General features: G+C 40.5%; 1 protein-coding gene across 1 annotated transcript; it reads left to right on the plus strand.

Annotated features, from left to right (window-relative positions):
- The first annotated feature begins 1,432 nt into the window (after positions 1-1,432).
- On the plus strand, positions 1,433-22,209 carry LOC141971577 (trifunctional purine biosynthetic protein adenosine-3-like). The gene is made up of 21 exons (XM_074929009.1): positions 1,433-1,577; positions 2,358-2,453; positions 3,112-3,286; positions 4,887-4,998; positions 5,463-5,522; positions 6,350-6,475; positions 7,158-7,245; positions 8,298-8,383; positions 8,886-9,054; positions 11,174-11,405; positions 11,541-11,635; positions 12,370-12,479; positions 14,509-14,707; positions 15,294-15,545; positions 15,834-15,986; positions 17,285-17,491; positions 18,480-18,623; positions 18,932-19,062; positions 19,765-19,906; positions 21,106-21,221; positions 21,693-22,209. Exons 1-21 carry the CDS (start codon positions 1,433-1,435, stop codon positions 21,963-21,965), a joined length of 3,111 nt encoding a protein of 1,036 aa, XP_074785110.1. The 3' UTR covers positions 21,966-22,209.
- The last annotated feature ends 2,032 nt before the right edge of the window (positions 22,210-24,241 follow it).

A 24,241-nucleotide genomic window follows, 5' to 3' on the forward strand; every position in this document is an offset into this window, starting at 1 on the left:
TTTTTATTAATAATGGTTGGACTGTAGTACCTAATGAAGCTTCATAGAGAGTGTGTTAATGTCTTTGTTACAGCAGTTGTAATCCTTTACTTTTAAGTTCATAGCAACTTCCTAGTGACTCCAGAAGTATTTGTCAAGTAGTGACAAAAAGAAAGACAAAGTCTGATGTATTGGATAGTTACACAGTCTAAAGACTTGAAAAAGTCTTTTTCAAGGAAGTCAGTCTGGTGATTGATAGAGCATTAAGCACATGCTCTGTGTTTATACTCCTAGAGAACAATACCTAAAATGTAAATTTAGTCTCTTATATAATCCACAATGGTCTGTAGTCCCTAGGGACAGGCTAGTTGAAGTACTTAACATTGTACTTGGACAATTTAATAATTATGAAAATAGTTACATTTTGTTTTGTTGATATTAGGTTAAGACATCTTAATACTGTCTCGGGAACTCTAAACATGGTTATTGATTTATCACAGTTCTATGCACATCTTTTCTGAAATATTATACCTCAGTGTCACCATTTAGCTTCTGTTTGCCTTTGGAAGCTATGCAATGATCTCAGACCAATTTCTTGTGAAAAGACTGCTGGCATGTTGCTTGTAAAGCTGGTGTTTTATGGTTTCTTCAATTTATTATCTATTTCCTGGGTAAGGACTGGCTTATGCCATTAGCATCTTCCTTAAAGGTCATGCTCTGCAGTGTTTTTTCTTTATGACATTTGTCCACATTCAGCACATATGAAAAAATTAAGTTTGCAGATGTGACCTACGTTAAGTATGATAATATTTTGGAAATAAATCTAAACTAATTTGCCTAGAAATATTATTGAGGAACTGTTTTAAATGTCAGTGTGCTATTGAAATTAGCAGTTGTTCTTTTATTGAGCATGCTGTTCTGCTGAAGTTACCCTCTTAGCAATTGTCAAAGTATAAATTCTGTTCTGAAAACTGTCTTTGCCATTTATTACTGAGGATGTTTACACTCATAAAAGCTCCTGGATTGACCACAGTGTTCAGTTTGAAATATATTTGTCTGGTAAGTTACCTAGAGCATTTCCATGAAGCTATGGGTCCTGTTCTAAGTAATTGTGTAAAGGACTCAATGAGACCTAGTCATGACAAGATTACTTCAGCCTGGATACTTAAGAGAGGAAATCTTGACCATGCTGAAACAAGTGGAAAAAATTCTCAGTGATTTCACTAGTGTCAGTATTTAAATCAAATGTGAATGATGCATCCATCCAGTGACACTACTGGCAGAGTCACTTTGTTCAGATGTCTTATAGATACCTTTCTAATACAAATTGGATTGATATTACTTAACAATTATAAATGAGAGATATAATTTATATATTTTTGTTTGTTTTCACATGTGTTTGTGAAATTAATAGATAGTACTATATATGATGATTCTGGGTTTGCACAGGTTAATGGCTGATCGGGTGCTTGTGATTGGCAGTGGAGGGAGAGAGCATGCACTGGCCTGGAAGTTGGCCCAGTCTCCACATGTGAAACACGTGTTTGTTGCTCCAGGAAATGCAGGAACAGCTGATAATGGAAAAATTTCAAATTCAGGTAAAAAGGGGGGAAAAAATGAAATGTTGTGTCAAGCAGTCAGTAATGTGGGTGTTGGAACTGAAACGAAGCTGACCACTTGAGTCTGTAGGAGATACCTGCTCTTTTCTTTTAGTGGTACCACAAATTACTTAAGGCACATACTCTTTTCTGTATGTTTTGTTTCTAAATTTTAGAACTGCCTAGTAAAGCATCATACTATATATTTTTAGACTAACTTCTTAAGACAGTGAGTCTTACACAAGACTGTGTTTCTGTACCTCATCTCTTTCCTCCCACTGTTATGCTTGAATTCACTGACTAATTTCAGTGAAACTTAACAGAGGAATAGAAGGCTTAAAGTTATTAACTTCTGGATAGGAACTTCTCTGATGTCTGTACAGGCTGCTCAGCTAAATTTAGCTACATCATGCACTGGCATTGAGTACATCTTTGCTCAAAAGTTAGAATTGAGTTTCCTTATGAACTTACAGTTTTACTTTTTAAAGTTTTTATTATGTTACGATAAGCAGTTTTTAAAAGTTTATATTGATTACATATAGCAAATAAAATACATTTAATAAGTTAGCAGATGTGTGGAAACAGTGGTGCAAATTGGAAATGTTCACTGTTCCTTCTGGATTCTGTTGTTATTATATTGTTTGTTTTACTTTGCCCTGCATGGGCTGTTTCCTTGTTTTAATCATACCTCTTAGGGAGATGCAACAATGACATTCTCATCTCCTATCTCTTATTTAGGCTTACAGTGGTAACTTAATTGTATTTCCTTTTCCTTTTCAGCTGTATTAGTAAGCAATCACACTATTGTTACACAGTTCTGCAAAGATCATAACATTGGACTTGTGTTAGTTGGACAAGAAGCTCTTTTAGCAGCTGGTAAGGCTGAAATAAATTAACTTGACAGTAAAAATCAGCACCTTGATTCACCTCTTTCAGCTCTTAGGACACACACTGACTTAATTAAACTTAATTAAACTGAAGAGTAAGAAAATTTGGATTATCTTGTAAATGTAAATTGTACTCACTTAAAAAATTTGGCTTCATAGCTGTATGCTGCTTTTTGTATGTTAGAATTCAGCAGGGGAAGTCATGCAGGATGAAGAATCAGGAACAGTTACATGTACTCTTGTGTCTTCTGTTCTGCTGTCCTTTATATAAAGAATTTTCTTGCAATAGTCCTAACATTGTTGCTGTATGCAACAATAGCCAGAGCATCGCATGCATTTATTGTAATGTGGTACAGTAAGACCTCCATGTCTTAAATACTGAATGGATGTACCAGACAGTCCTGACGGTAGTCATGGGGTGGTAACTGTGACAATGCTTAGTAATGTAAAGAGCTAAAAACCTCTTAAAGCTAATTGATGAAACAGATTAGTGGATATGCATAACCTTATTTTAAGGATGAATTAGCTGTTTGAGACAAGGAAAAGTGTAACAGAGTGCTGGAATTGTTCTCTGGTTTTCTTTTTGTCAAAATTACTTGCTGTTTCTGAAGAGGTGTCTTGCTTCTTTTGTTATTTTTGATAATTAGGGATTGTTGATGACTTAAGAGCAGCAGGAGTTAGGTGTTTCGGACCATCTGCAAAAGCAGCCCAGCTGGCATCCAACATCAGCTTTGCCAAAGCCTTTCTGGATCGACATGGGATCCCAACAGCAAGATGGAAAGCCTTCACCAATCCCCAGGAAGCTTGTAGGTTTATTATCAGGTAAATATTTTGATACTGGAAACTCCTCTGTCAAGTCATCTATGCATTTGGCCTTCACCCATGGTGGTTACCTAGAACTTGGTAACTTTTCAACTGTTGTTCTTCTCAAGTAGCTACTGAATGAATTAGTTTTGTACACACAGATGGTGAAGGTGTAGGGAACTTTGATTGTTTTTTCTGTTCACAGATCACAGCTCTTCTTCCCTTTGATCAGCTCTTCAGGATGTTAGTTAACCTTTTAAAAGACCAAGAGATTTTGACAGAGAGAAATATTTCAGTAAATCTTTCTGAAAGTGTAAGAATCATTTCTACACAGACAGATACCAGGAAAATGCTATCTGTGGAGCAAGCGATTTGAGAGTACTCATCAAAAACTCATAACTTAAGGAGTATACCCTTTATTTCTTCAAGGCTAGACAGCATCTCTTTTGTGGGGAGAGAGAAATGTAACTGCATATCTTGCGACTGCTTTGAGCAGTAATGCCTCTGAAGTCATTGGGGATCCTTTGGGAGAGGAACTTACCGCTGTGGCTATTTTGGTCCAGTCTCACAGCAGCTGCTGTGTTCAGCTACACTGGTCTGTGGCTGTGTGTCTGTGAAACTGACTTCTTGTCTTTGCTGCCACATGCTACATCTGGTATAATCTAGTGCAACTTTTTTTTTTTTAAATAAAAACAACCTTTTCACTGATTTTGCTCTGTAACAGCATTTAGTCTGTACTACTGCCATGTAGAGAAACAGACCAACAACTTGTATGTCTGTAAGCATGCCTAAAACTCAAAAAGGAAAACTGTATCTCAGGTTAGCACACTGAGATGTGGAGAAAGGGAGCTTTGTGTGAGCCTGCTTTAGCTGCTTGCATAAATCAAGGGTTGAGATTTATCCGAATATAAATCATAATGTGGAAAGGAGAAATGAGATGTTGTTTCAGAAACAGGCTATTAGTGTGTAGAATCAGCTCTTCAAAAGGAACATTTTATTTGACTGTCCACAAGCTGGAGAGAGGTGAATGGATAAAGTGTAGTTAAAATATGTTAACATTACAGTTTTGCTCTATTTTTTCTTCTAGATTTAGTTTGTGTTTAAGAGTAAGTGGAGTAATTCTGGGGATACAGTGTTAATACACTAGTTCTAACATACCCTTTATGTGCAAGACCTAACTCAGCCTTAACCTCACCACCCTAAAAAAAACTTCCACAGTGGTTTATAGGATTATGTACTATAATCAGGTGTTCTAAAAATATAAATCATCAGTGGGTTCATCTTTCCAAATCTATGACAGAAAAAAAATAGTAATCTAACTCAGGGAAAAGAGAAAGAAACTGTGAGGTCTTAAAGTCCATTGGCTTGTCCAAGGATATACACTGAGTTGGTGTCAAAACCAAAACAGAATTAATGGTTTTCTGGTTCACAGTCTTGTGCTGAGGGCTTATAAGAGTCCGTTCACCTCCATGACAGGATGGGCTATGTGTTTTTCTGATGTGTTATTCTTCAACTGTTCAGAAAAAAAGAAAGAATATGGGAGACATTCAACTTAAAAATGATAATTTCACTGGATGCATTAGGGATGCCCACATCTCACTTCTGCTTTCATTTAAAGCACAGACTTTCCTGCACGAGTTGTACGGGCAAGGGGCCCTGCTGCTAGAAAAGAAGTGACTATTGCAGCCAGCAAAGAGGAAGCCTGCAGAGCTGTCCAGGAGATTATGCAGGTGGATGAATCTTCAATTCATCAGTGGGAATCCAATTCTTGATGTTCTGTAGCCTGTGAGTTTGTAATTTCAGCCACAGGGAGCAAGTATTTTCAGGAGAAACTTGCCCATTTGACTAAGGAATTTCTCTGAGTATCATCCTCAAATTTCTCATGTTTGCCCCAGACAGTGGGCAGTGAACAGGGCTTTGTAGAGTTGGTCACTGAACTCTTGTTCCAGCACTGAGTCCTGCTGCCCTGCACGTCCAACTTTTTAATTTTTTGTTGGCTCTCGGGGTCTGATAAGGTGCACTTCAGTGTCTCTTCCTTATCTCCAAATGAGATTCTGTTGGCTTTGCTCAACATACCAGAGTTCGAGCAAGCTGGTACTTTTCATATACACTGTTTTTTTCCTGTTAAAAGAAAATAGAGGGTTTAGACAGTAGATGTCATGTTTGCTAACTGGAGAAATGTTTTTTTGTACAGGACAGAATGTTTGGAGAGATGGTTGTTATTGAAGAACTTCTTCAAGGGGAAGAACTTTCTGTATGTGATCAATGGTGTGGTTATGTGCTTTTATTCTTTGGTATTATTGCTATTCTCTATGCGTAAACACAAGTTTATTGTTTCAAAGAGTTATTTGTTTTATTTGCACTTACGTAAATAAATATGCAATCCAAGAAATCTGATGTCATACTAATTGATGTATGTTATCAGTAGAACTTTTTTTCTACATTAGCCATAAAATTGCAATTATGGTGGTCTTTTTAGGTGGAAAATGATCTTTTTTCTGAATATGACCTCAAACATGTTTGTATGGACTTTTTCTTGGTAATTCTTGTTACATCAATAATTTTGTGTTAATATTTAGTGCCTGTTTTAGCCCTTCCCTTACCATGGGTTACTACTCAGTGGTAGGATAAAACTTAAGCATGCATATTATATGTCACATAAAAACTGAAAATGAGTTCTTTGTGCAAGGTTTGTCCTGCACTGAGAATACCTCACACTTATTCAGGCCCCACATCTGCAAACACACAGGTTTATCCTGAAACACATGAGTAATTCCGTCAAATCAGTGAAGATTATTCACATGCCTTAAGGTAAGCGTATGTCCACATGACTGATAGGTCAAGATCTAATTCATCAGAAAGGAATTGTTATGAGGGCCATCATTTCTCTTGATTATCTGAAAAATGTGAAAGAAAGCTCAGTGAATCCTCAGGTCAATGGGCCTGCAGCAGAATAAATGGATCCTATTGCTTTCTATCTTTCATTCTTAAATTTTCTTGGCAGAACTGAACCTCAGCCTATTAACTTCCCTTAGGACAGGACACGGTCACTGTTTTTGTGTTGTGTGCATCTCTTAACAGTGCTTGTGCTTCACGGATGGTGTCACTGTTGCCTCAATGCCCCCAGCCCAGGCTCACAAACGGTTATTGGATGGTGACCAGGGTCCGAACACTGGAGGGATGGGAGCCTATTGCCCGGTTCCTCAGGTATAGCTGTCCTCCACCTCAGCCTGCAATAAGGCTGATCACATCTGTGGTTAATATATCTCCTTTAGGATCCAATCTTTTTCTATCACGTAGGCTAGATTTCTTCTGGAATTGATTGACACTTTGCTTGTGTAACCGCAATACAGAGCTCAAACTTCGGTAGTCCTTCTTTAGGATTTAATGAGACAGTCTTTGAGGAATGGTCTCTCTTTCACTGTTTCCATTATTCCTAAACTTGGTGTTTCTCTGCTCCTATTAGCATCACTTGGAATGTCCCTGCAGAATTCCCCACATGCCTGGAGTCTTTGTGTCTTGAACATAACCTTGGGTTTCTTCGTGTTGATTCCTAAAGCTGACTGCATTGTTCTAAATATGCTGCTCAAGTACATTATTAGTGTGTTTTTCTATAAGTACAGAAACAATCTTACTGTGTACAGCCCAGGTTGCCAGTTTCTCAAGCCTCCTTAAAATTGGCCTTCTAAAGAAAGAAAAAAAAAATCTTGGGAGACAGAGGAGCAATATATTTGCCCTTCTGGCAGCAGCACCCTAATGGAAGGAGTGCACTGGTTGGAGGTGGGAGAGCAAAAAACAGAGGCGTTTACTTACCCTAGTCCTTCCAGGTCCTATGAGCTAGTCTAGCAAATGTCATCACTGTCTCAATCAGTTTGATGTTGATTGTCAGGTTCCAGAAGTTCTTCTAGAAAAAATCAATGACGCTATCCTTCAACATGTTGTTGATAGTATGAGACAAGAAGGAACAGCATATGTAGGTAAGTAAGCTTTCAACTGTAAAACAAGGTAAAATCATATCAAGGTTAGTTTCATTGTTAGAGATTGGTTTTGAATTCCAAATTATACTTGTTTAAAAAAAAAAAGTAGTTAATTTTTCATGCAGTGTTAAGCCTTGCTGGTTTAGTTTATAGCTCTTCCTTTGGTGGGAGGAACTTTTGTCATTTCTCCATAAAACATACTGTGTTTTTATGAAATATTTGTTATTAAAACAATTGCAACCAGACTCTTTGTAGTTCAGGGTATACTATATACTTAAGTTCAGTTATACTGTTCACTCCCATATACAACAGTGTAAGTTTTCTTAAGATCTTCATCTTAAGGCTGTTTTGAAAAAGGAAGGTGATGCTCACAGCTGCCGCTTAATGCCAATGGCTGCTTTTGGTACTGAAGACTCGAGATCACATACACGTAAAGAGTTGGGTTCCAGTCTGTGATGTATTCTCTGCTATTTGGTAGCTTTTTTACAATGCCCAAAGAATGTAGTGGATGTTGAGCATTTTCATGATGATGCTGGAGAACTTGATGCTTTGTGGGGTTTAAAATTTAGCACATGTTATTCTCTGGGGATTGGTTTTCTAATTAAACAACGAAAGACCTGCATTAAATCATCATATGCATATATGTGCATTGCAGTAAAAATTGCCCAATATCAACGTCAATATTTGTTAGTAGCAGTAGTGAACTTAGGGTTGGTATTTTTGCCCAAAATGCAGTTATACATCTATATTTATGCATAACAGTAGTGCACTTAATGGTAAGAAAATCGCAAGGTCTTCATAACGAATAGGATTTTATGGGAACTGGTTTTTTTCATTCTGTCAGTTTCTTGTGATCTGCCACTGCTTGGCACTTTGTTGGTTATTGTGGAATTATTATGACTTGCATTTAAGTGCTTGCAGAATCCCTGCTCCTAATTCCTTATGATTCACAGAAATGCATCCCACATTCCAAAATACTATTTTGCATTTAAAGGGGTTCTTGCAAAACAAAAATTTAAATTAATTTGCTTGGCTGTGTTCTTTCTGTTCAGGTGTGCTGCAAACAGGTTTAATGCTTACCAAAGATGGTGTGAAAATTTTAAACTTTAAATGTCAGTTTGGTGACCCTCAGTGCCAGGTGAGTGAAAGATACTGTAAACTTAAATATGCTCCATTCTTTTACCTCTGACTGTTCTAGCTTACCTCTAGAGAAATTTGCATGCTATATTTGGATTTATGTCTTCCCCTGAACATGCAGATCTGAATACAAATTTCTTAGACAATGTATGAGGTAACTTAAAATTTTGGCTAGTCGGTTTCTGTGAATTATTAGTTAAAAGTTTAGACAGCTGTTCCTCAGATTTTATTTTTCTGGATAGAAGCAGAATGGGAGGGGCCTAAATTCATGTTCCTTCTACATAATCCCACATCTCATGTTTGTGAATTTATGACTGTTGCAAAAAGATGCTGCAAACTAATCCTCACCTATAATTTCCAAGTCTACTGGTGTAGGGAAATACAGTATTTTCAGTTTGACAGGTACAGATTTTACTCTATTAATTCAATTTTCCCTAAGTGGAATTTCAACAAGTCAGCAAAATGAAAGTTAACTTTTCTATTGCTGTGAAAATTTTCTGCAGGTGATTCTTCCACTGCTTAAAAATGATTTTTATGAAGTGATTCAAGCAACAATTGATGGAAAACTCTGCAGCTTCATGCCAGCCTGGTCAGAAAATAGTACAGCTGTCTGTGTGGTCATGGCAAGTCCCGGATACCCGGGAGACTATGACAAAGGCATGGAGGTAACAGGTAACTTCAGTAGGTTGTTTACTATTTAATTGTAGCACAGTACCTCAGCAGGTTTGCATTTACCTCTTCTCCCAGAGATCTGTACAGCTTTCGTCCATCCCATTCCCTCTTCAGAGTCTGCCTTCATCCATTGCTCGTCTTTGCACAAGGGAGAGCTGTTCAGTAGGATCTTTTAACTAGTGTGTCCAAAGTAGCACAGGGGCTAAATGTTTAGTTACATGATTCTATAAAGATCTGCCTGTAGCTGGTTGCTGAGATAAGAAGATGATGGGGAATTACATCCTCCTGGAACAACTCTGGTGCGTCCACATGGAATACTTCCACAAACTGTGCTGGAAACGTGGATCACAGTGTTGTCAGGCACATGATTGCTTTTTCCTGGCTTTGCTTCCTTGCCAGGAGGTCACATTTTCTTAGCTAATACCTGACCAGAAGATAAGAGTGAGACTTGAGGACCTATGGCCTTTAAAATAGGAACAGTGCATGCCTCCACCATCAAGTGTGGTTCCTTCCCTTGTGCCAGACAGCCAGGGTCTTTGCTGTGTAATACTAATATAAGGACCTCTACTTTACAGGGCTTGTAGGGTTTTTGGAAAGGTGGGCATGTGGGCTTTAGATCAATATTAATTTTCTGTGTTCAAATTCTTATGGTCTCATATCTCATTCAGATTTTTTAAAACGTTTAAAAAGCAGAGGGAACTGTTGCAGAACTATTTCCTCCCCCTTCAGCTACTGCCCTGACAGTCCAACACTATGCCTTGTGTAAAGCAACCCAGACAACTGATCTTGTATCAAGGCCACCTCATTTTTGTCAGAACTCCAGTTACCCTACATCACCCAGGGAGAAGGTCATGTTATATTGCAATTTCCCTGTCAAGATTTCTGCTGTCATGTTTTCCTCACCCACACTCCTCTTCCACTTCCCTCACTGTATTTATTTTGGTTTTGTCAGTGATATTCTGGGGAACTCTGCATTTCTGTAACTGTAAAAATCCAAACCACATAACTGAATGAATCCTTCTGCTAGTGAGCTACCTTTCACTATTCAGACTCAGGAACTTAACTTTTTTCAAGCTGATAATCATGCCTTTAGAAATGAGATGGTATGACGCGCTGCTTGTTAATCACAAAAAACCCCAGTAAAAACAATGAAATTCAATCCATTCTTTTATTATTGTACTCCAACCTCTGGAGTTGTGTGGGGTTTATTAGTTTTTTCCTATTTTTAACATTGATTCCAACATCTTAATGGGCATGCATTTTATTCTGGAGTATTCCTTAAAACATGATGGGAAGGAGTTAGATTTCCATTGCAGCAAGGCCAGCTGGGGCTCAGCTTTGACCTTGTCAGGGCAGTGCTCTGGCAATGTAACACACTGTACCTTCAGCAAGTATAAAGGTCCTTTTTACTTGTTTATAAAATCTATCTAGCTGATAACAAGGGGAAAACTGTGTTTTGTTTTGCTTTTTCCAGGTGATGGCAGCAGTTCCTCCTCTTCCCTTCTCCTCTCCTCAAAATATGAATCTAAAAAAACCCTGACCAATTTTGCTTTCCTCTAACAAGAAAATACATGGAGGCAAATGAAAAGAACAAAATACATAATTTGTTCTAGCTTTTGGACAGCCACCTGCAAGTGTTTGTAGGGCATTGATTCCAGGTGTGGTGGGATGTTGTGTGGGGTGGGCATGGCAGAAGAGCAAAGGGAATGCTGAGGTAGCATTAGCATGAATGGTTTAATGTCAAGGAAAGGAGAGAATCTGGGCAGTAAACTGCTATGAGCTGTGATTTCATACAGGAAAGCCCAGCAAGAATTATTCACAATTGCAATATACAGCACATCTTTGCCCTGGCACAGTGTAGTTATGTGTCCTGTTGTGGCTCCTAGATCCCTTATTTTTGTCCTGTATGATCTATGTCCTTACTGGATGACTCAGAAGGGAGTCTTAGGGCCAGTGGAGTGGGATACCCTTCACTGATAATGCTGTTTCTCAGAAGAAAGGTAAGGTGGGAAGCTTTATTGTGGTTCTCCCTTGACTGAAAAAAGGACTTCAATCTTCACTGCTTTGCCAATGTGGCATGTGACTTAAAATACTCAGAAAATTCCTTTTGTTTTTGTAGGTCTGTTGCAAGCCAAAGAGTTGGGACTGCAGGTCTTCCATGCTGGCACAACACTGAAGGATAGCAGAGTGGTGACAAGTGGTGGCAGAGTCCTCTCCATTACTGCTGTTAAGGAGGACCTGATGAAAGCACTGGCAGAAGCCAACAGGGGTGTAGCAGCCATACATTTCAAGGGTGCCACTTACAGGAAGGACATTGGCCATCGGGGTATACGGCTTCTCAAACAGTCTCTGTATGTAAGCAAAGGCACTAGCAGAAAGAGATGCTAGTCCAGAGTTTTCTATCTATTGTTCCCATTTGTGTGATGAATGATGGTCTATGCAGAAAATGTCACTACTGCTGCTAGCATGTCCTTTACCCTCTGCAGGGGTCTAATATACAAAGAGAGACATGTGGAAGCTGTAACCAGTGATGTTTTCTTTCATCAGCCAGAAACATCAATTGTAAGTGGTACCAGATCAGGTAAGACTGGGAGAATCTTTGAATTTCCTCAGTACATTGAATGGAACAGAACTCTTTTTTTCCCAGGAGGTGAGCAATGCATTCTTGGCATTGAAATTGAGCTGAGAAGCTGGGCTGAGGTCACCACAAAGAGAGAAAACTCTCATTTGTTTCTCATCACTCCTCTTTTGCTTAATTAAAAAATAGTTGGCTTACCATGGAGATGATTGCACTTTTTCAAGGTTAGTCTAGTGAACAGAATAACTCCTAGATTAATGGAACGGTTTTGTACATCACTGGACAGAAGTGATCCTACCAGCTGTAAATATGAGTACAACTTCCAAACAGTTTATTAGAGCATGGCTAACAATCACCAAACTTGTTATTTGCTCTTCAGACTATGTCCTTTACTCTTAGCAGTGATCTGCTGAGGAAAACTTCTTATTGATTTTTTTTTCCCCATAGAAAAAAAGCAGCTACATAAAGAAAAAAGGTGAGCTGTTAACAGTTGGGAATGTTTAACCTTTGCTGTACACAATCCATAGGACACAAATACAGAATAATGAAGACCTGTTTACAACACTATGAAGTATGTGAGTTTGGGGTCCATGCTTCATAAAGCTGTGCATGTTTCTGTCAGTGGACACAATGCTGTCTTCTCCAAGAAATCATAATTTGCACTACTTGCCTTGCTGACTGTTTGGGGTCTTTTTATTTCCCTTAAAAATGTTTCTTGACATATTTGTACTTGGCAGGCAGTCATTCAGAAGTAGGAGGCTTTGCTGGTTTCTTTGACTTGAAAGCATCTGGTTATGATGATCCTATCTTGGTATCTCAAACTAAAGGCCTTGGACCTAAACTGCAGGTAACTTGCAACTTGACTGTAGCAAAGCTTATGTTAGCTCCCGAGACCATTTTAAATGCCACAGCTAGTTGCCCCATCTGTATCCTTCTGAGCATTATAAATACATCTCAAGTCCACTGCAGTGGTCATCTGAACTTTGTAGATGATCATTTGAGCAAGGTCTGTGCATATATTATGGAGAATGTGGAGGCTCTTGATATTTTGTGATGATAATAAACCAAAAAATTTAACTGAGCACTTAAGAAACTAAGAACCAGAATTTCTGCTATAGGATAGAGGGTCCATTGGCTTTGAGAAAGGTCAGTTCATAGGAGTACAGGGGAGTGTTGAAATGATAACTCTCAGCTTAATTGCCTGCAGAGAGGTAGCACAATTACCTCTGCAGGGCACTGGGGAAAGGAAGGTTAGAGGAGATAAACATTAAAGGGGAAGAGAAGCCAATAGATAAAGAATGCTAATTACCCAAGAACACAGGATAAGTTGAGCCAGGAATATATTTATATATTGAATCAGAAGGCAGCTTTCAGCCATCAGAGGAGTGGAGGTCTGAAGCTGCCTTTCACTGGTCAAGCACAGGAACTTATTTCAAGTTGATGTTTATACCTTTAGTAATGGGATGATATGGTGTGGCTTCCTGCAACAGCATGAGACTGAACATAATAGTCCAGAGTGTCTTTTGCAGTCTTACATCCCTGGACACCTCTGAGCATGAAAAAGTGATTGGTGCTGGCTCTTGTGAGTCTTTGTTCCAACTGCCTGCCAGAGAGACGTTCCCAACTGTGTTTACACAGACCGTTCCCAAGACTCTTCCTTGGCCAAAAAAAGTTGGCTGATGTCTATATGAATTGTTGCTAGATCAGTAGGAGGGAGATGTTATAACGCAACAAAGGACATGGAATGACTGGTTTCCATAGCACTTCTAAATCCACCAGCCGGTGAAAGAAATCAAGCTTGTAATCCAAACACAGACTTTGTTTAGGTGCTGTTCTGTTACCATTTTGAAGTCAGTGATAGTATTTATCTGCATTTTTCCTTTGCCCATATTTCTGTACTGAGCTTTTATGCACAGGTAGAACTACACTGATAGAGCTGTGTCCGTAAAAGGTTACCTTGAAAATTTATCCATACATATGCAATCTTTGTCCTATTTCAAACCCTGAAGCGGTAACTGACAGGGACAAGTTGCACGGTGTGAGCTAGTGCTGCACATCTCCATCAGCAGCTGGCACAAGTGGAACCGCTGTGGTGTATCCCTGACAGTGTAGAAACTTCTGCTTGTAATAAGTAGTGTAAATATCACCACTTTGTAGAAGTCAAGATATCTGAATCAGGTTTCATTACTTGTAGGATGCAAATACCTTGATAACTTTTTAAAAACCAAATAGCAGTCTTCCTGAGGGAAATACTATTGTTTTGTGAAAGACTTGTCTTTCAAGGGAGCCTACAGACCAGGCCCGCGTTATTGTCTGTGACATGAGAAAGCTGAGATCAAAAGACTCCTTGGGGAGGGTGGGAGTGAAGAAGCTCCTTCCCTGTGGACTTGGAGGAGAAGAAGAAGAAAACTGCTTACTAAATTGTTTCAGTTTTGCTGCATAGCCCAGTGAAATTAGTAGGCAAAAGTAGAGCAGAACACACAGTGATGTTTGAGCAACATGACCTAATGTTTGGAAATTGCTAGGATGTTCTATAGGTTGAATAGCCTGAGCATTTGTAATCTGCTTTCAGATACCCCTTATTCTTGATTTGACATAATATTCCAAAAAGCAAACAGACAGTCCAAAATGACAATTTCTGGGTAGCTGGAGCTAGAATTTGAATTAATGTTTCAAAAACCAATTTTTTTTTTGTCTGCATGAAAATGAGCTGTTTTCTCTTGATTTAAACTAGATGATACACCAGGTTATCTTCTGCATGTATGTTCTGTAGTGATTCTTTTCAGGGAAGAGAAGATTTCTGCTTATTTGACTGATTAATATCTGAGTTTTACGTATTTCTTGTCACCACTGCTTATTCCCACCATGTTTTGCAGATAGCACAAGTATGTAAAAGGCACGACACCATAGGTCAGGACCTGGTTGCCATGTGTGTCAATGACATCCTGGCTCAAGGAGCAGAGCCCCTCTTCTTCCTCAGTTATTTTGCCTGTGGCAAACTTGATGTTGAAGTGACTGAAACAATCAAAGAAGGAATAGCTGAAGCTTGCAGAAATGCAGGATGTGCTTACCTGGGTATGAACACTCCTCTCCTTTGAGATTTGAAGATTCTGATGTTGAAACGATTACTAGTGAAATGAGATTTGTTGGCAGAGACAGTATGTGGCATTAGAACTGTGGGTTTCTATTTGGTGGAAAAAAACAGTCAAGCATTTGGGTTTGAACTCTTCCTTATCCGTAAAATGGTGGGTCAGCACAGAGGGATGCTTTTTACTATTAATGCATCTGGATCCTAATTCTTGCTTATTTATCCTTGTATAAAGGAGAGCAAAACTGGATGCCTCACATTCCTGAAGTGTTATATGTTTTCATTCCCTCTGTGATACTCAGTCATAGCAGGGAGGTGCCAGATAAGTAGCATGAACTGAAAAAAAAAGAAGTTTCTTCTTTCAGTAACTTCATGAAGCTTTGTTTTGTTGAAGTCTTGAGGTGAGGTAAGAAACCAAGAAGGATTTTTAAAATATATCTGAATGTGCTTCTTAGGCTGCATGTCTCTGCAGCTATCCTGGATTTATTGCTTATTTTTAGAGATGCTATAGCTTTAAAGTCAACAATAAAACATACTTAGAGCGAGTGCTGACTGTTTTCTCTCTCCACTTAGGCAGGGAGATGACTGAGGTGACTGGCATGTATTCTTCTGGAGAGTATGACCTGGCTGGCTTTGTGGTTGGTGCAGTGGAGCGAGGACAGATGCTTCTGCGGCTGGAGAGAGCTGATGAGGAAGATGTGCTTATTGGATTGGCCTCTTCCAGGATTCATGCCCATGGCTTTAGCATCATAAGGAAGATTCTCTTAATGTCCTCCTTACACTACTCCTCACCAGCACCTGGCAGCTGTGGTGACAAGACTCTAGGTACAATATCTTTCTGTGCAAAAGCAAACCCGCAGATGAATTGTGTTCAGACATTCTCATAACTAGGTGCTGCCGAGGGTTGTTTACTTTAGGATGGGTTAGGGTTAGTCATTGGGGTATGTATGTGGGCTTGCATCCACAGTTTCGGAAGAGTGAGCCAGCACTTTTTGCTACTTCCCACAGTTGTCTGCCGCAAAGAGCAGAAGGGAATGTGTTCAGAGAAGCATTCCCACTAAACACCTCATGACCTTTTAAACAAATTGATTGAACTGACACTTTTGTTTGCAGGAGATGTATTGCTGGCCCCAGCAAAAATGTACAGTCCATCTTTGCTGCCTGTCCTTCGCTCAGGGCACGTGAAGGCTTTTGCCTTCATTGCTGAGGAGGGGTTGCTGGAAGGCATCTCCAGAATCCTGCCAGAACATGTCAGCGCTGTCTTAGGTAAGTACCAGAAAGATGACTGTGTTTAACAAAATTTATATACAACATGGACTTGGCTTTTCAGCTTCAGTTATAGAGCTACTCAGAAATGTATGTGTATATGTAGTTGGAGACCGAATGACCCGAAGTCAATGCTTTTCCAAAGAGCCTACAAAAGCATTCCTGTTTCAAGTAAGCATCAGCTGATGAGCACCACTCTCTCCTTGGAGAAAGGAAATTTAAGGAGAGTTTGAAGTCAGCTCATCTCTAGGACAAAAAGTGTTTGAGAAGATTGTATGTTCTGCAAGACACCTCTCCATACTTAAACATTTTGACCAAACAGTGAAGCTTGTTGCAAGAATTGATTTGCATGATTTGCTCCACAGTACATGTGTACACACACATACACATATTTAATGCAGTGTTATGGTAGGTGGTAGCCTCCCCACAATAGATTAGCATTTGACATCTGCAAGTAAGGTAGAACTTTCTCTGTTGAAGCCAAAATCGGGCAAAATACTCAAAAGTTCAAAATACTAAAGGAAACCATATTAATGCAAGTCCAAAAATATTGTGGGGATGGGGAGGGGGGAAGGAAGATGTCTATATGTCTGTCTGTATTTCTCTAGACTGAAATTAGAAAGGGAAGAAGTAAACACGGCTTACTAAGGTGGTGCCTAGCTTTCTTGCCAGTGCCTGGAACCACAGACAAGGTAACAAGCCTAAGGGTTTGTTAGTTTTCTAGAGATGGCAAGGCTGCACCATCAAGCTTTCCACAGACAACCTAAGGCTATGTTTTTTTGAGTAGGATCATTGTGAAAGCCTATCCATGCTTCCCATCCTTGGTGTAAAGCACTCAGCCCTGTTCCAGTCTGCCCATCAATATAACTAAGTAGACACTTTTATACTAATTATTGATTCTTTGAAACAGAAAACCAGGATCTGCTTAAGTAGTCCAAAACAGCCAGAAGATGATTTGTCCCACAGCTCCTTTATCTCTTACAGAAGAGATGTAAGTCATCTGTAGCTTTTTCCTTCTGGCTGATGAGGGATGAATACATTTTAATTCGCTATAATTTCCTACATATTCTCCTTAGAGAGCCTAGAGAAGACTTGGGTTGCACAAATTATGGCTAGAAACCTCTAGCTAAGAAGCACCTATAAAGTTGACTGGAAGTTGGGTCCGTGTCCTTCTTGGACAGTATTCTTAGAATAGCAAGAATTAGACTCTATCAGGTCTTGTATTATACCATTGTATATAATAAAAGATGTCTAGCAAACATTTGTGCTGACCATATACAAATTTTGATCATTTTCAGATGCTCTCAGCTGGAAGATTCCTGAAATCTTTTGCTGGCTTTACAAAGAGGGAAACTTCTCTGAAGAGGAGATGGCTCAGACGTTTAATTGTGGCATCGGTGCAGTCTTGGTTGTGCAGAAGGAGTTGGCTCAGCATGTTCTCAAGGACATACAGAGATGTGAGGAAGCTTGGCTGATTGGGAAAGTTGTTGCCCCTTGTCACACAGGTTAGCAGATGTCCTAATGGGAAATTAAGACACTCACAAGAAGTAAACAGAGTATGGTTTGATTCAAAGTGTAACAGATTTATCTGTCTCACTTCAGAGGGGTTTCCACTTAGGGATGTGCTATTTAATTTTAAAGTTGATACAGCATAAGTTGTTTTAGAGTAGATTCTGTGAAGTGCTGAGCGTTTCCTGGGAGGCACCACTTGTCCTCAGTTCTGTAGGCACTGAGGAGACTCCCAAAGTTCGTGTAGTTCACATCTTTTTCCTGTTGTTTCACTAGGCTGGAGGCTACTTGACACCTTCGCGTCTAGATTTCATTATTAAATACAATGAGAATTGAATGGCTTGTTTTCAGAGTGAATAATGTCTTACCTAGGTACCTGCTTGAAACTTGAGTGAATCCCTCTGATGACTGTCTGTAAGGATTAAAACATTAGTTGATTATGTTTTACCACAATCATGTTAATCAACAACCTCCTTTCCAGCCCCATCCCTACTCACATAAATGCTGTGTAAAGACTGAGGATAGGCCACAGCTGTGTATAGTCATATGTGATGACATGTCCATTGATTGACATACAGCAAGACATGAGCCAAAATCCCTCTGGAAACCAAACAGCTTGGGGAGCGGGTTGGGCAGACAAAATGCAACCTCAGTTCTGTCAGCATAATTTTTAGTGTAATTATGCAACATGAGAGAAAAAGGAAGGCAGGTATAAAAGATGGGGATAATCCTTGAAAAGACCATGCCATACCTAGGCCTTTGTAAACAATTCTGCAAGTGAATAACACAAGAAAGATCAACACAACTGGTGTGAGTTGGTTTGTTCAAGTAGTACATGCTTGTGTAGTTCTGTAGTGCCAACATAAATTAATTGCTGATAGGTTTTCTCTTAACTGAAACTTATGGTTAACAAACTGTGCAAAATACATTTACATAGAAAAGTAAAATCTAAGGTATTTTAACATTTTCCTCACATATTTGGAGGAGGTTCTCATGTTGAAGTCGAGAATCTTCTAGAAGCTCTGCAGCTGAGCAGCCCCCAGCATCTGCTGAATAACACTGTTGTTGAGAGTCCACACCAACCCAGAAAGAACAAAGTTAAAGTAGCTGTTCTCATCTCTGGAACAGGTGAGCTTTCATTTATCGTCACACAGAGAAATGTCCTTACAAAGGAGAGGCTGAATTCAGCGCCGATACCTTGCCTTTTTTTAGTAGAGTCTACGGAGCCTTCTAAAACCAAGGCTGCATTTAGACTGGAAGTCAAGGAGTTGTATTGTACTGCTTAACAAACGAGCTTTATTGGCACACAAATTCTTTTCTATTTGTGCAGTTGTTGAAAATTAGACTTTTTTGTTAGATAAACAGGACTGAGAGCCAATTCTCAGTGACATAGGTGCTCATTTATTTCATGAATGTTTGCTTTCTCTTCATTTGAGGCACAAACCTTGCTGCGCTCATCAGTTATGCAAAAGAGCCAGGCAGTTGTGCTCAGGTTGTCCTTGTCATCTCCAACAAGTCTGGTGTGGAAGAACTACGAAATGCAGCTCGGGCTGGAATTCCCACCAGGGTAAAGACACCTGTTTCATTTCCTTTTTATCATCAACTCACAGCTACTGAATTCGTAGGTCTTTATGAAATGTTTGATAAGTATTCATGTTTGACTTTTGTTTACTGTGGATAAGTGGATGTAGCACAAAGCTGTCAAAGCTCATCAGTAGAGGGAGAGCTGAAAGCTGCATGGGCAGCACTCACTGGAGGCTGAGTCTCTCCCGTCTCTTCAGTAGGTGCTGCAGTCTGGAGTTAGGACTTAAAAACTGCAAGTGCTTTGATGATTTGGGTCTGAGACTGTAGCCCATGCAGCTTCAAGCTTTAGCTGATATCAGTAAGACTTCAGGCTCTGCAAAACGCACAGGCGTGTTGTCTCCTCGGCTCATCCCTTCTTAGAAAGACCTTTGTCTCACGGGCTCAGTCCCTCTACACCACGTTACTCACATTTCTCTTTTCACAGTTGGCTTCTCTTTGTGTGGATTTTCTACACATCCTGTGTGATACAGCCAGTGTTAGCTAGCAAGTGATTGGGGTGTTCCCAGGAATGTTTATAGGACTGTGAAAAATCACAAATGTTGTGAATAAAGTACCAACTTACAACTTTTTAAATCCTTGCACATCCTGGAAAGAATACAGTTTGCTTTCTCTGTGTTGCCCAAGTAGTTGCTCTTATACAGTGTTATTTCCTTGATAAGGCTTTTGATGTGTTTTAATGTCCTAGGTGATTGATCATAAGTTATATGGGAGTCGCTCTGAATTTGACAGCACGATTGACCGAGTTCTTGAAGAATTCGCCATTGAACTAATATGTCTTTCAGGATTTATGAGAATTTTGTCCAGTCCTTTTCTCAGAAAATGGAAAGGTAAGAAATTATAAGTGTAAAAGAAAAATTGAAATATTGGTGCTTGGTCTCACCAGAATGACACAGTCATAGTTGCTCGTCCTTTGGTTAAATCTCCAACAGCCTCACTGACACTGAGGTTTGCATGTAAATCAGTGGGGCTGCCCTACACTTTCATTCATTCCAGCCAGTGGGACTGCGCTGGGATTCTGACTGTGTGTTGGCAGAGAAATGCCTTGTGCTGGCATAATGAATCACAGAGGGGCAAAATCAGCGTCATGGCATTCCTTCTGGGAAGGAGAGATGCCTGTGGAGCAGGCAGGAGTTTGGTTCTGTCTGCAGTAGGGGACAGGTAGCGTAACTGTGTCATTTGTCAAGGAGCTGCACTGCGGAGTTGTGCTGAACTTATTCCCTGCAGTTGTCACTCAGAAAAACATGGGGAGAGACTGATTTCTCAGTTTGTCTCCTCCTGTGCTGCCTGGAGGGCTGCACAGCGTAGCACTAGTCTGTACCGTGTGCTGGAAATACAGCCGTTACAGACCCCTGAGTGCGTGTGTCTCTGGGGTTGGGCAGAGCTTTCTTTAGCCACGTTCCAGGCCCCGGAGAAGGGAACACACAGGCTTCTTTCCTTCTGGCTCTGGGTGCCAAGTGCCAGCTCCTGAGGCCTTCCTCAGAAGTTACTCGCTCACTATGCGGATTACACTTGGACAGGCTCTTTTGGGAATGATATTTCCTATGAAAATCACTTCCATCTGTGCAGTGGCTCTGCACGACGCTGCAGTGTGAAGTCCTCTGCTTCCAAGCCCCTCATCTGCAGCAGAAGGGCATCTCACCTGGGAGGGGAGAGACTTTCCGCTCCAGCTGTCCATCCACAGATGCAAAAGCAAATGAGGTCCTTGGCCTTAACTGAAAGGTGCTTGCCTGGCTGCTGCCGCAGCCTGCACACCATCACCTGGATTCCTGGGAGAGCAGTATTTCCTCAGATCAGGGCAGCGCTTCCTCAGATTTCCTTAGAGATTGTAACACCATGTAGATGTTTTGCTTTTTAACTTGAATCTGAACATGCCCTGTTATATTCTGACTGCAGCTGAGACCATTTAAACTCCTGAGTGGTGCTCAATGCTGCTGTTTGGAACTGCTGATCACATCTCACTTTTATTTTTATAGGAAATTCAGTTCAAATTGATTTTCTTTTTTTCTCCTCTCACACTGATGGCCAGGGAAAATTTTGAATGCTTCCCCATCGCTTTTCCCACCAATCAGGGATGGAAATGCCCATCAGCAAGCCCTGCAAAGTGGATTCAAAGTCACAGGCTGCACTGTGCATTTTGTCCTGGTAAGTGTCCTCTTGCCTAACATTGAGTAAGTTATGAAAAGGAATTTGCTTTTCTTTTTTCTTTTTGAAGGCAGAAACAGAAAGAGGTAATAGGAATGGGTGGAAGTCTTGGGACTGTTACCAGTAAAAACAGAAAGATGGGGGGTTACATTGCATTTGTGGTTTCTTGAGGTGCTATCTTCTTCCTTCATATTGTGAGGTGTGTTTTTCAGTTTCTCCTACTCTCAGCAGACTGCCCTCTGAATCTTCTAGCCCATGTGTCTCTCCTGCTGTACCCCCTGATGTAATGTAGGTGCCCCTAATGGAGGTGGCAAGCCTCTCTAGATGTACGTTAAGCCTCCTGCACACAGCTACACATCTGCTCACCGAGATCTCTCATGAGACTTTCTTTGCCCCATCCGCATCATCCCATAACCTTCCTGACAATGTTCACCAGCCTCTTCTAAAAGACTCCCAATATCCCCATTTTAGGAGGAATCTAGTCCGAAAGCGGTGATCCACCAGGAGCCAGTATCTGTGAAGGCAGACGACACTGAGGAGACACTGTCAGAAAGGGTTAAAGAAGCCGAGTGTCGGGCTTTTCCCATCGCCCTGCAGCTGGTGGCCAGTGGAGCAGTGCAGTTAGGAGCCGATGGTAAAACCTACTGGAAACAGGAGAGCCAGAGTCTGTGTCTTCAAGAGGAGAAGAGAGACTGCAAATCCTCTCTTGTGGCTCTGGAGCCTCAAGAAAACGATGTGGTGTAGCCAGTGGCTTGCTCTCCGTTCATTTTTCCCTCCTCCTCCCTGCCCTCTATGTGCTTCTCTTCAACTGCAGGCATATCAGTGTCACGGGTTTCCATTCTGAGCCATGATCCTTTTTCCTTAGCTTGCAGCTTTAGTTACACTCCTTTTGCAAAATTGGCGGTGGAAGCCAAGCTATCATTTCAGATTTTGAATTTCTTTGTTCCTTTTTTTCATCTGTAAAGGAGATACTGTGTTACAGAGTAACGAGGAGGCTTAAGCTATGAAAATTGCCTAGTGCTTCTGAGGGAAATTAATTCTTCTGAGGGATCAGTTTTTGCTGGCTGCATCACACTGCAGAGCACCAAGAGCTTCACAAAGCAACTGCAAACAGGAACTGTGCTGCTGCCAGAGGGTAACCAACTCCTGTTGGGTGGAAGAGGTCAGACATGTCGGGGCAGATCAGGAGTGAGGCCCAGCCTGGCATGGTGTGGATTTGGGGGTGACCAAGCATTAGGAACGATGCATAGTTCTGTAGGAGGAGGCGGGAGCCTTTAAGGACCTCATCCTTGTGAGCCCCACCACCGCAGGAGCACCTCAGGGTACAGAGGAGGAGAAGATATGCAGACGTGCACCAGTATGAGAGCCAGTGTCAAGTGAGCTGCCAAGCAGAAGATCCAAAGGCCAACAAGGCAGGGAGCTTTTTAAGAGGGAAAAAAAAAAAAAAGAAAAAGGAAACAAACTCCCCTTCACAGATTATTTGTCAGTATGGTGTAATAGTGGCTACTGAACATACATCTAGATGCTTTCCCCTGCTCCTTGAAAAGGGGCGGTGCATTGACATTCCCAGAATTTCATATTAAAACATTTGGATCTTGAGGGATGAAAATTTGATTAGAGGGACTAGAAACACCAGATTTCAGGCGTTTTTCTTCCTTCATCCTTGAAATCAGCAGAACAAAATGAAGACTTCCTCATCTTAACTTGCAGTTGCAGAAAAATCTTAATTTTCTTTGACTGAATGATTGGATTAGTCCAGAGAGTCACTGCTGTTAAATAAAACCTTTTTCTATGGGAAGCTTATTTTATATTTACCATAATAATACCTTGCATGTAAGTTAGAAATCAGAGGAAGAAAAGTAGCTAAGAAGCTACTTGAGCAAACTAGAAAAGAAGTAGCCAGAGCTGAATTTTCCAGAGGAGGGATCACTAGTAGCCATTACATGCAGTAAAAAAAATGTATTTTTGTTTTGGTATTACATGTACTGTACATCTCGCTCTTGGCTGATGTGTTAGGCTGTTTGAAAGCATGAGTCAGCTCCAGTTAAAAAGTCCAAATTTTTCCTTTTTTTAATGTGTAGCTAGTGGTGTTTCAGTAGTTAGGGAGGGGAGAAAAATTCAGTTCCCTCCTGTAAGCTCTGCCCTTTATGTACCGAAATCTATATTTGTCTTTTGCATTTCAACAACTGCAACAAGTAACATGTATTTTTCATCATCTGGGAGAAATAGGAAGAACCGCAACAAGACAAGATTAACAACTGTGTGGTGTATGTAGATTATGATAAACACCTTACTTAGTTTGCGTTCAGTCTGTTGTAACTGTATAGTAACTTCCTGTTGTATATTTGAATTGCATAGCACGCGTGACTGAATGTTCCAAACCTAACAAATAAAAAGTTAAAGAGGATAGGGTGCTAGTTATTCTGCTCTGATAACTCTCCAGACAATCACCATGGCATCGGACAACTCTCTCTCTGATTTTGTGTTCCTGGCATCCCTCTGAGATTGGGTGTGGTGACAGTCTATTAATCTATTTATTCTTTTTACAGAGTGGTAATTGAAGCAAAGCCACCCAAGATCCAGCTCACAATGAAAATTCTTTTACGCATTTGTAGAAATACAAACGGGTGTCTAAATCCCATCTGTCATCAGCCTTAGATGGCAAAATACCCGAGTCTTGCTCAAGCTGTCAGTGATGGAATGGGGTATTGGATTTGGAGCACTCAGGTCTTCTGCTGTCAGCCTTTCGGGCAGCAATCAAACCACTTTTATCAATTATGTTCTATTTATTAACTGTACAGGTAGTGATTTCCCCCCTCACACCCTTACTTCTTCTAACATGAACGTAAATTTAAGTACAATTTCTTTTGACTTGTAAATTGTTTACTTTGTCACGGCTAAGGCACTGAACTTGCGCGGGCTGAACCCCTGCCAGCGCTGGACGCTCCCCCGCATCTTTTGCATTCTGAGACAGGCTGGATTTCAAGCCTTGGTGGGCAGTTTGCCTGCGGGGGAGGCCC

Source organism: Athene noctua, chromosome 1 (assembly GCF_965140245.1).
Source record: "Athene noctua chromosome 1, bAthNoc1.hap1.1, whole genome shotgun sequence".
Classification (NCBI taxonomy): domain Eukaryota; kingdom Metazoa; phylum Chordata; class Aves; order Strigiformes; family Strigidae; genus Athene; species Athene noctua.

What these genes read in the sequence shown, in the direction of transcription:
- LOC141971577 (XM_074929009.1), top strand. Translation starts at nt 1,433, where the DNA reads ATGGCTGATCGGGTGCTTGTGATTGGCAGTGGAGGGAGAGAGCATGCA. An exon ending in TTCAAGGGGAAGAACTTTCT is followed by an intron (nt 5,523 to 6,349) that starts GTATGTGATCAA and finishes ATCTCTTAACAG; the next exon opens with TGCTTGTGCTTCACGGATGG. An exon ending in AGAAGGAACAGCATATGTAG is followed by an intron (nt 7,246 to 8,297) that starts GTAAGTAAGCTT and finishes CTTTCTGTTCAG; the next exon opens with GTGTGCTGCAAACAGGTTTA.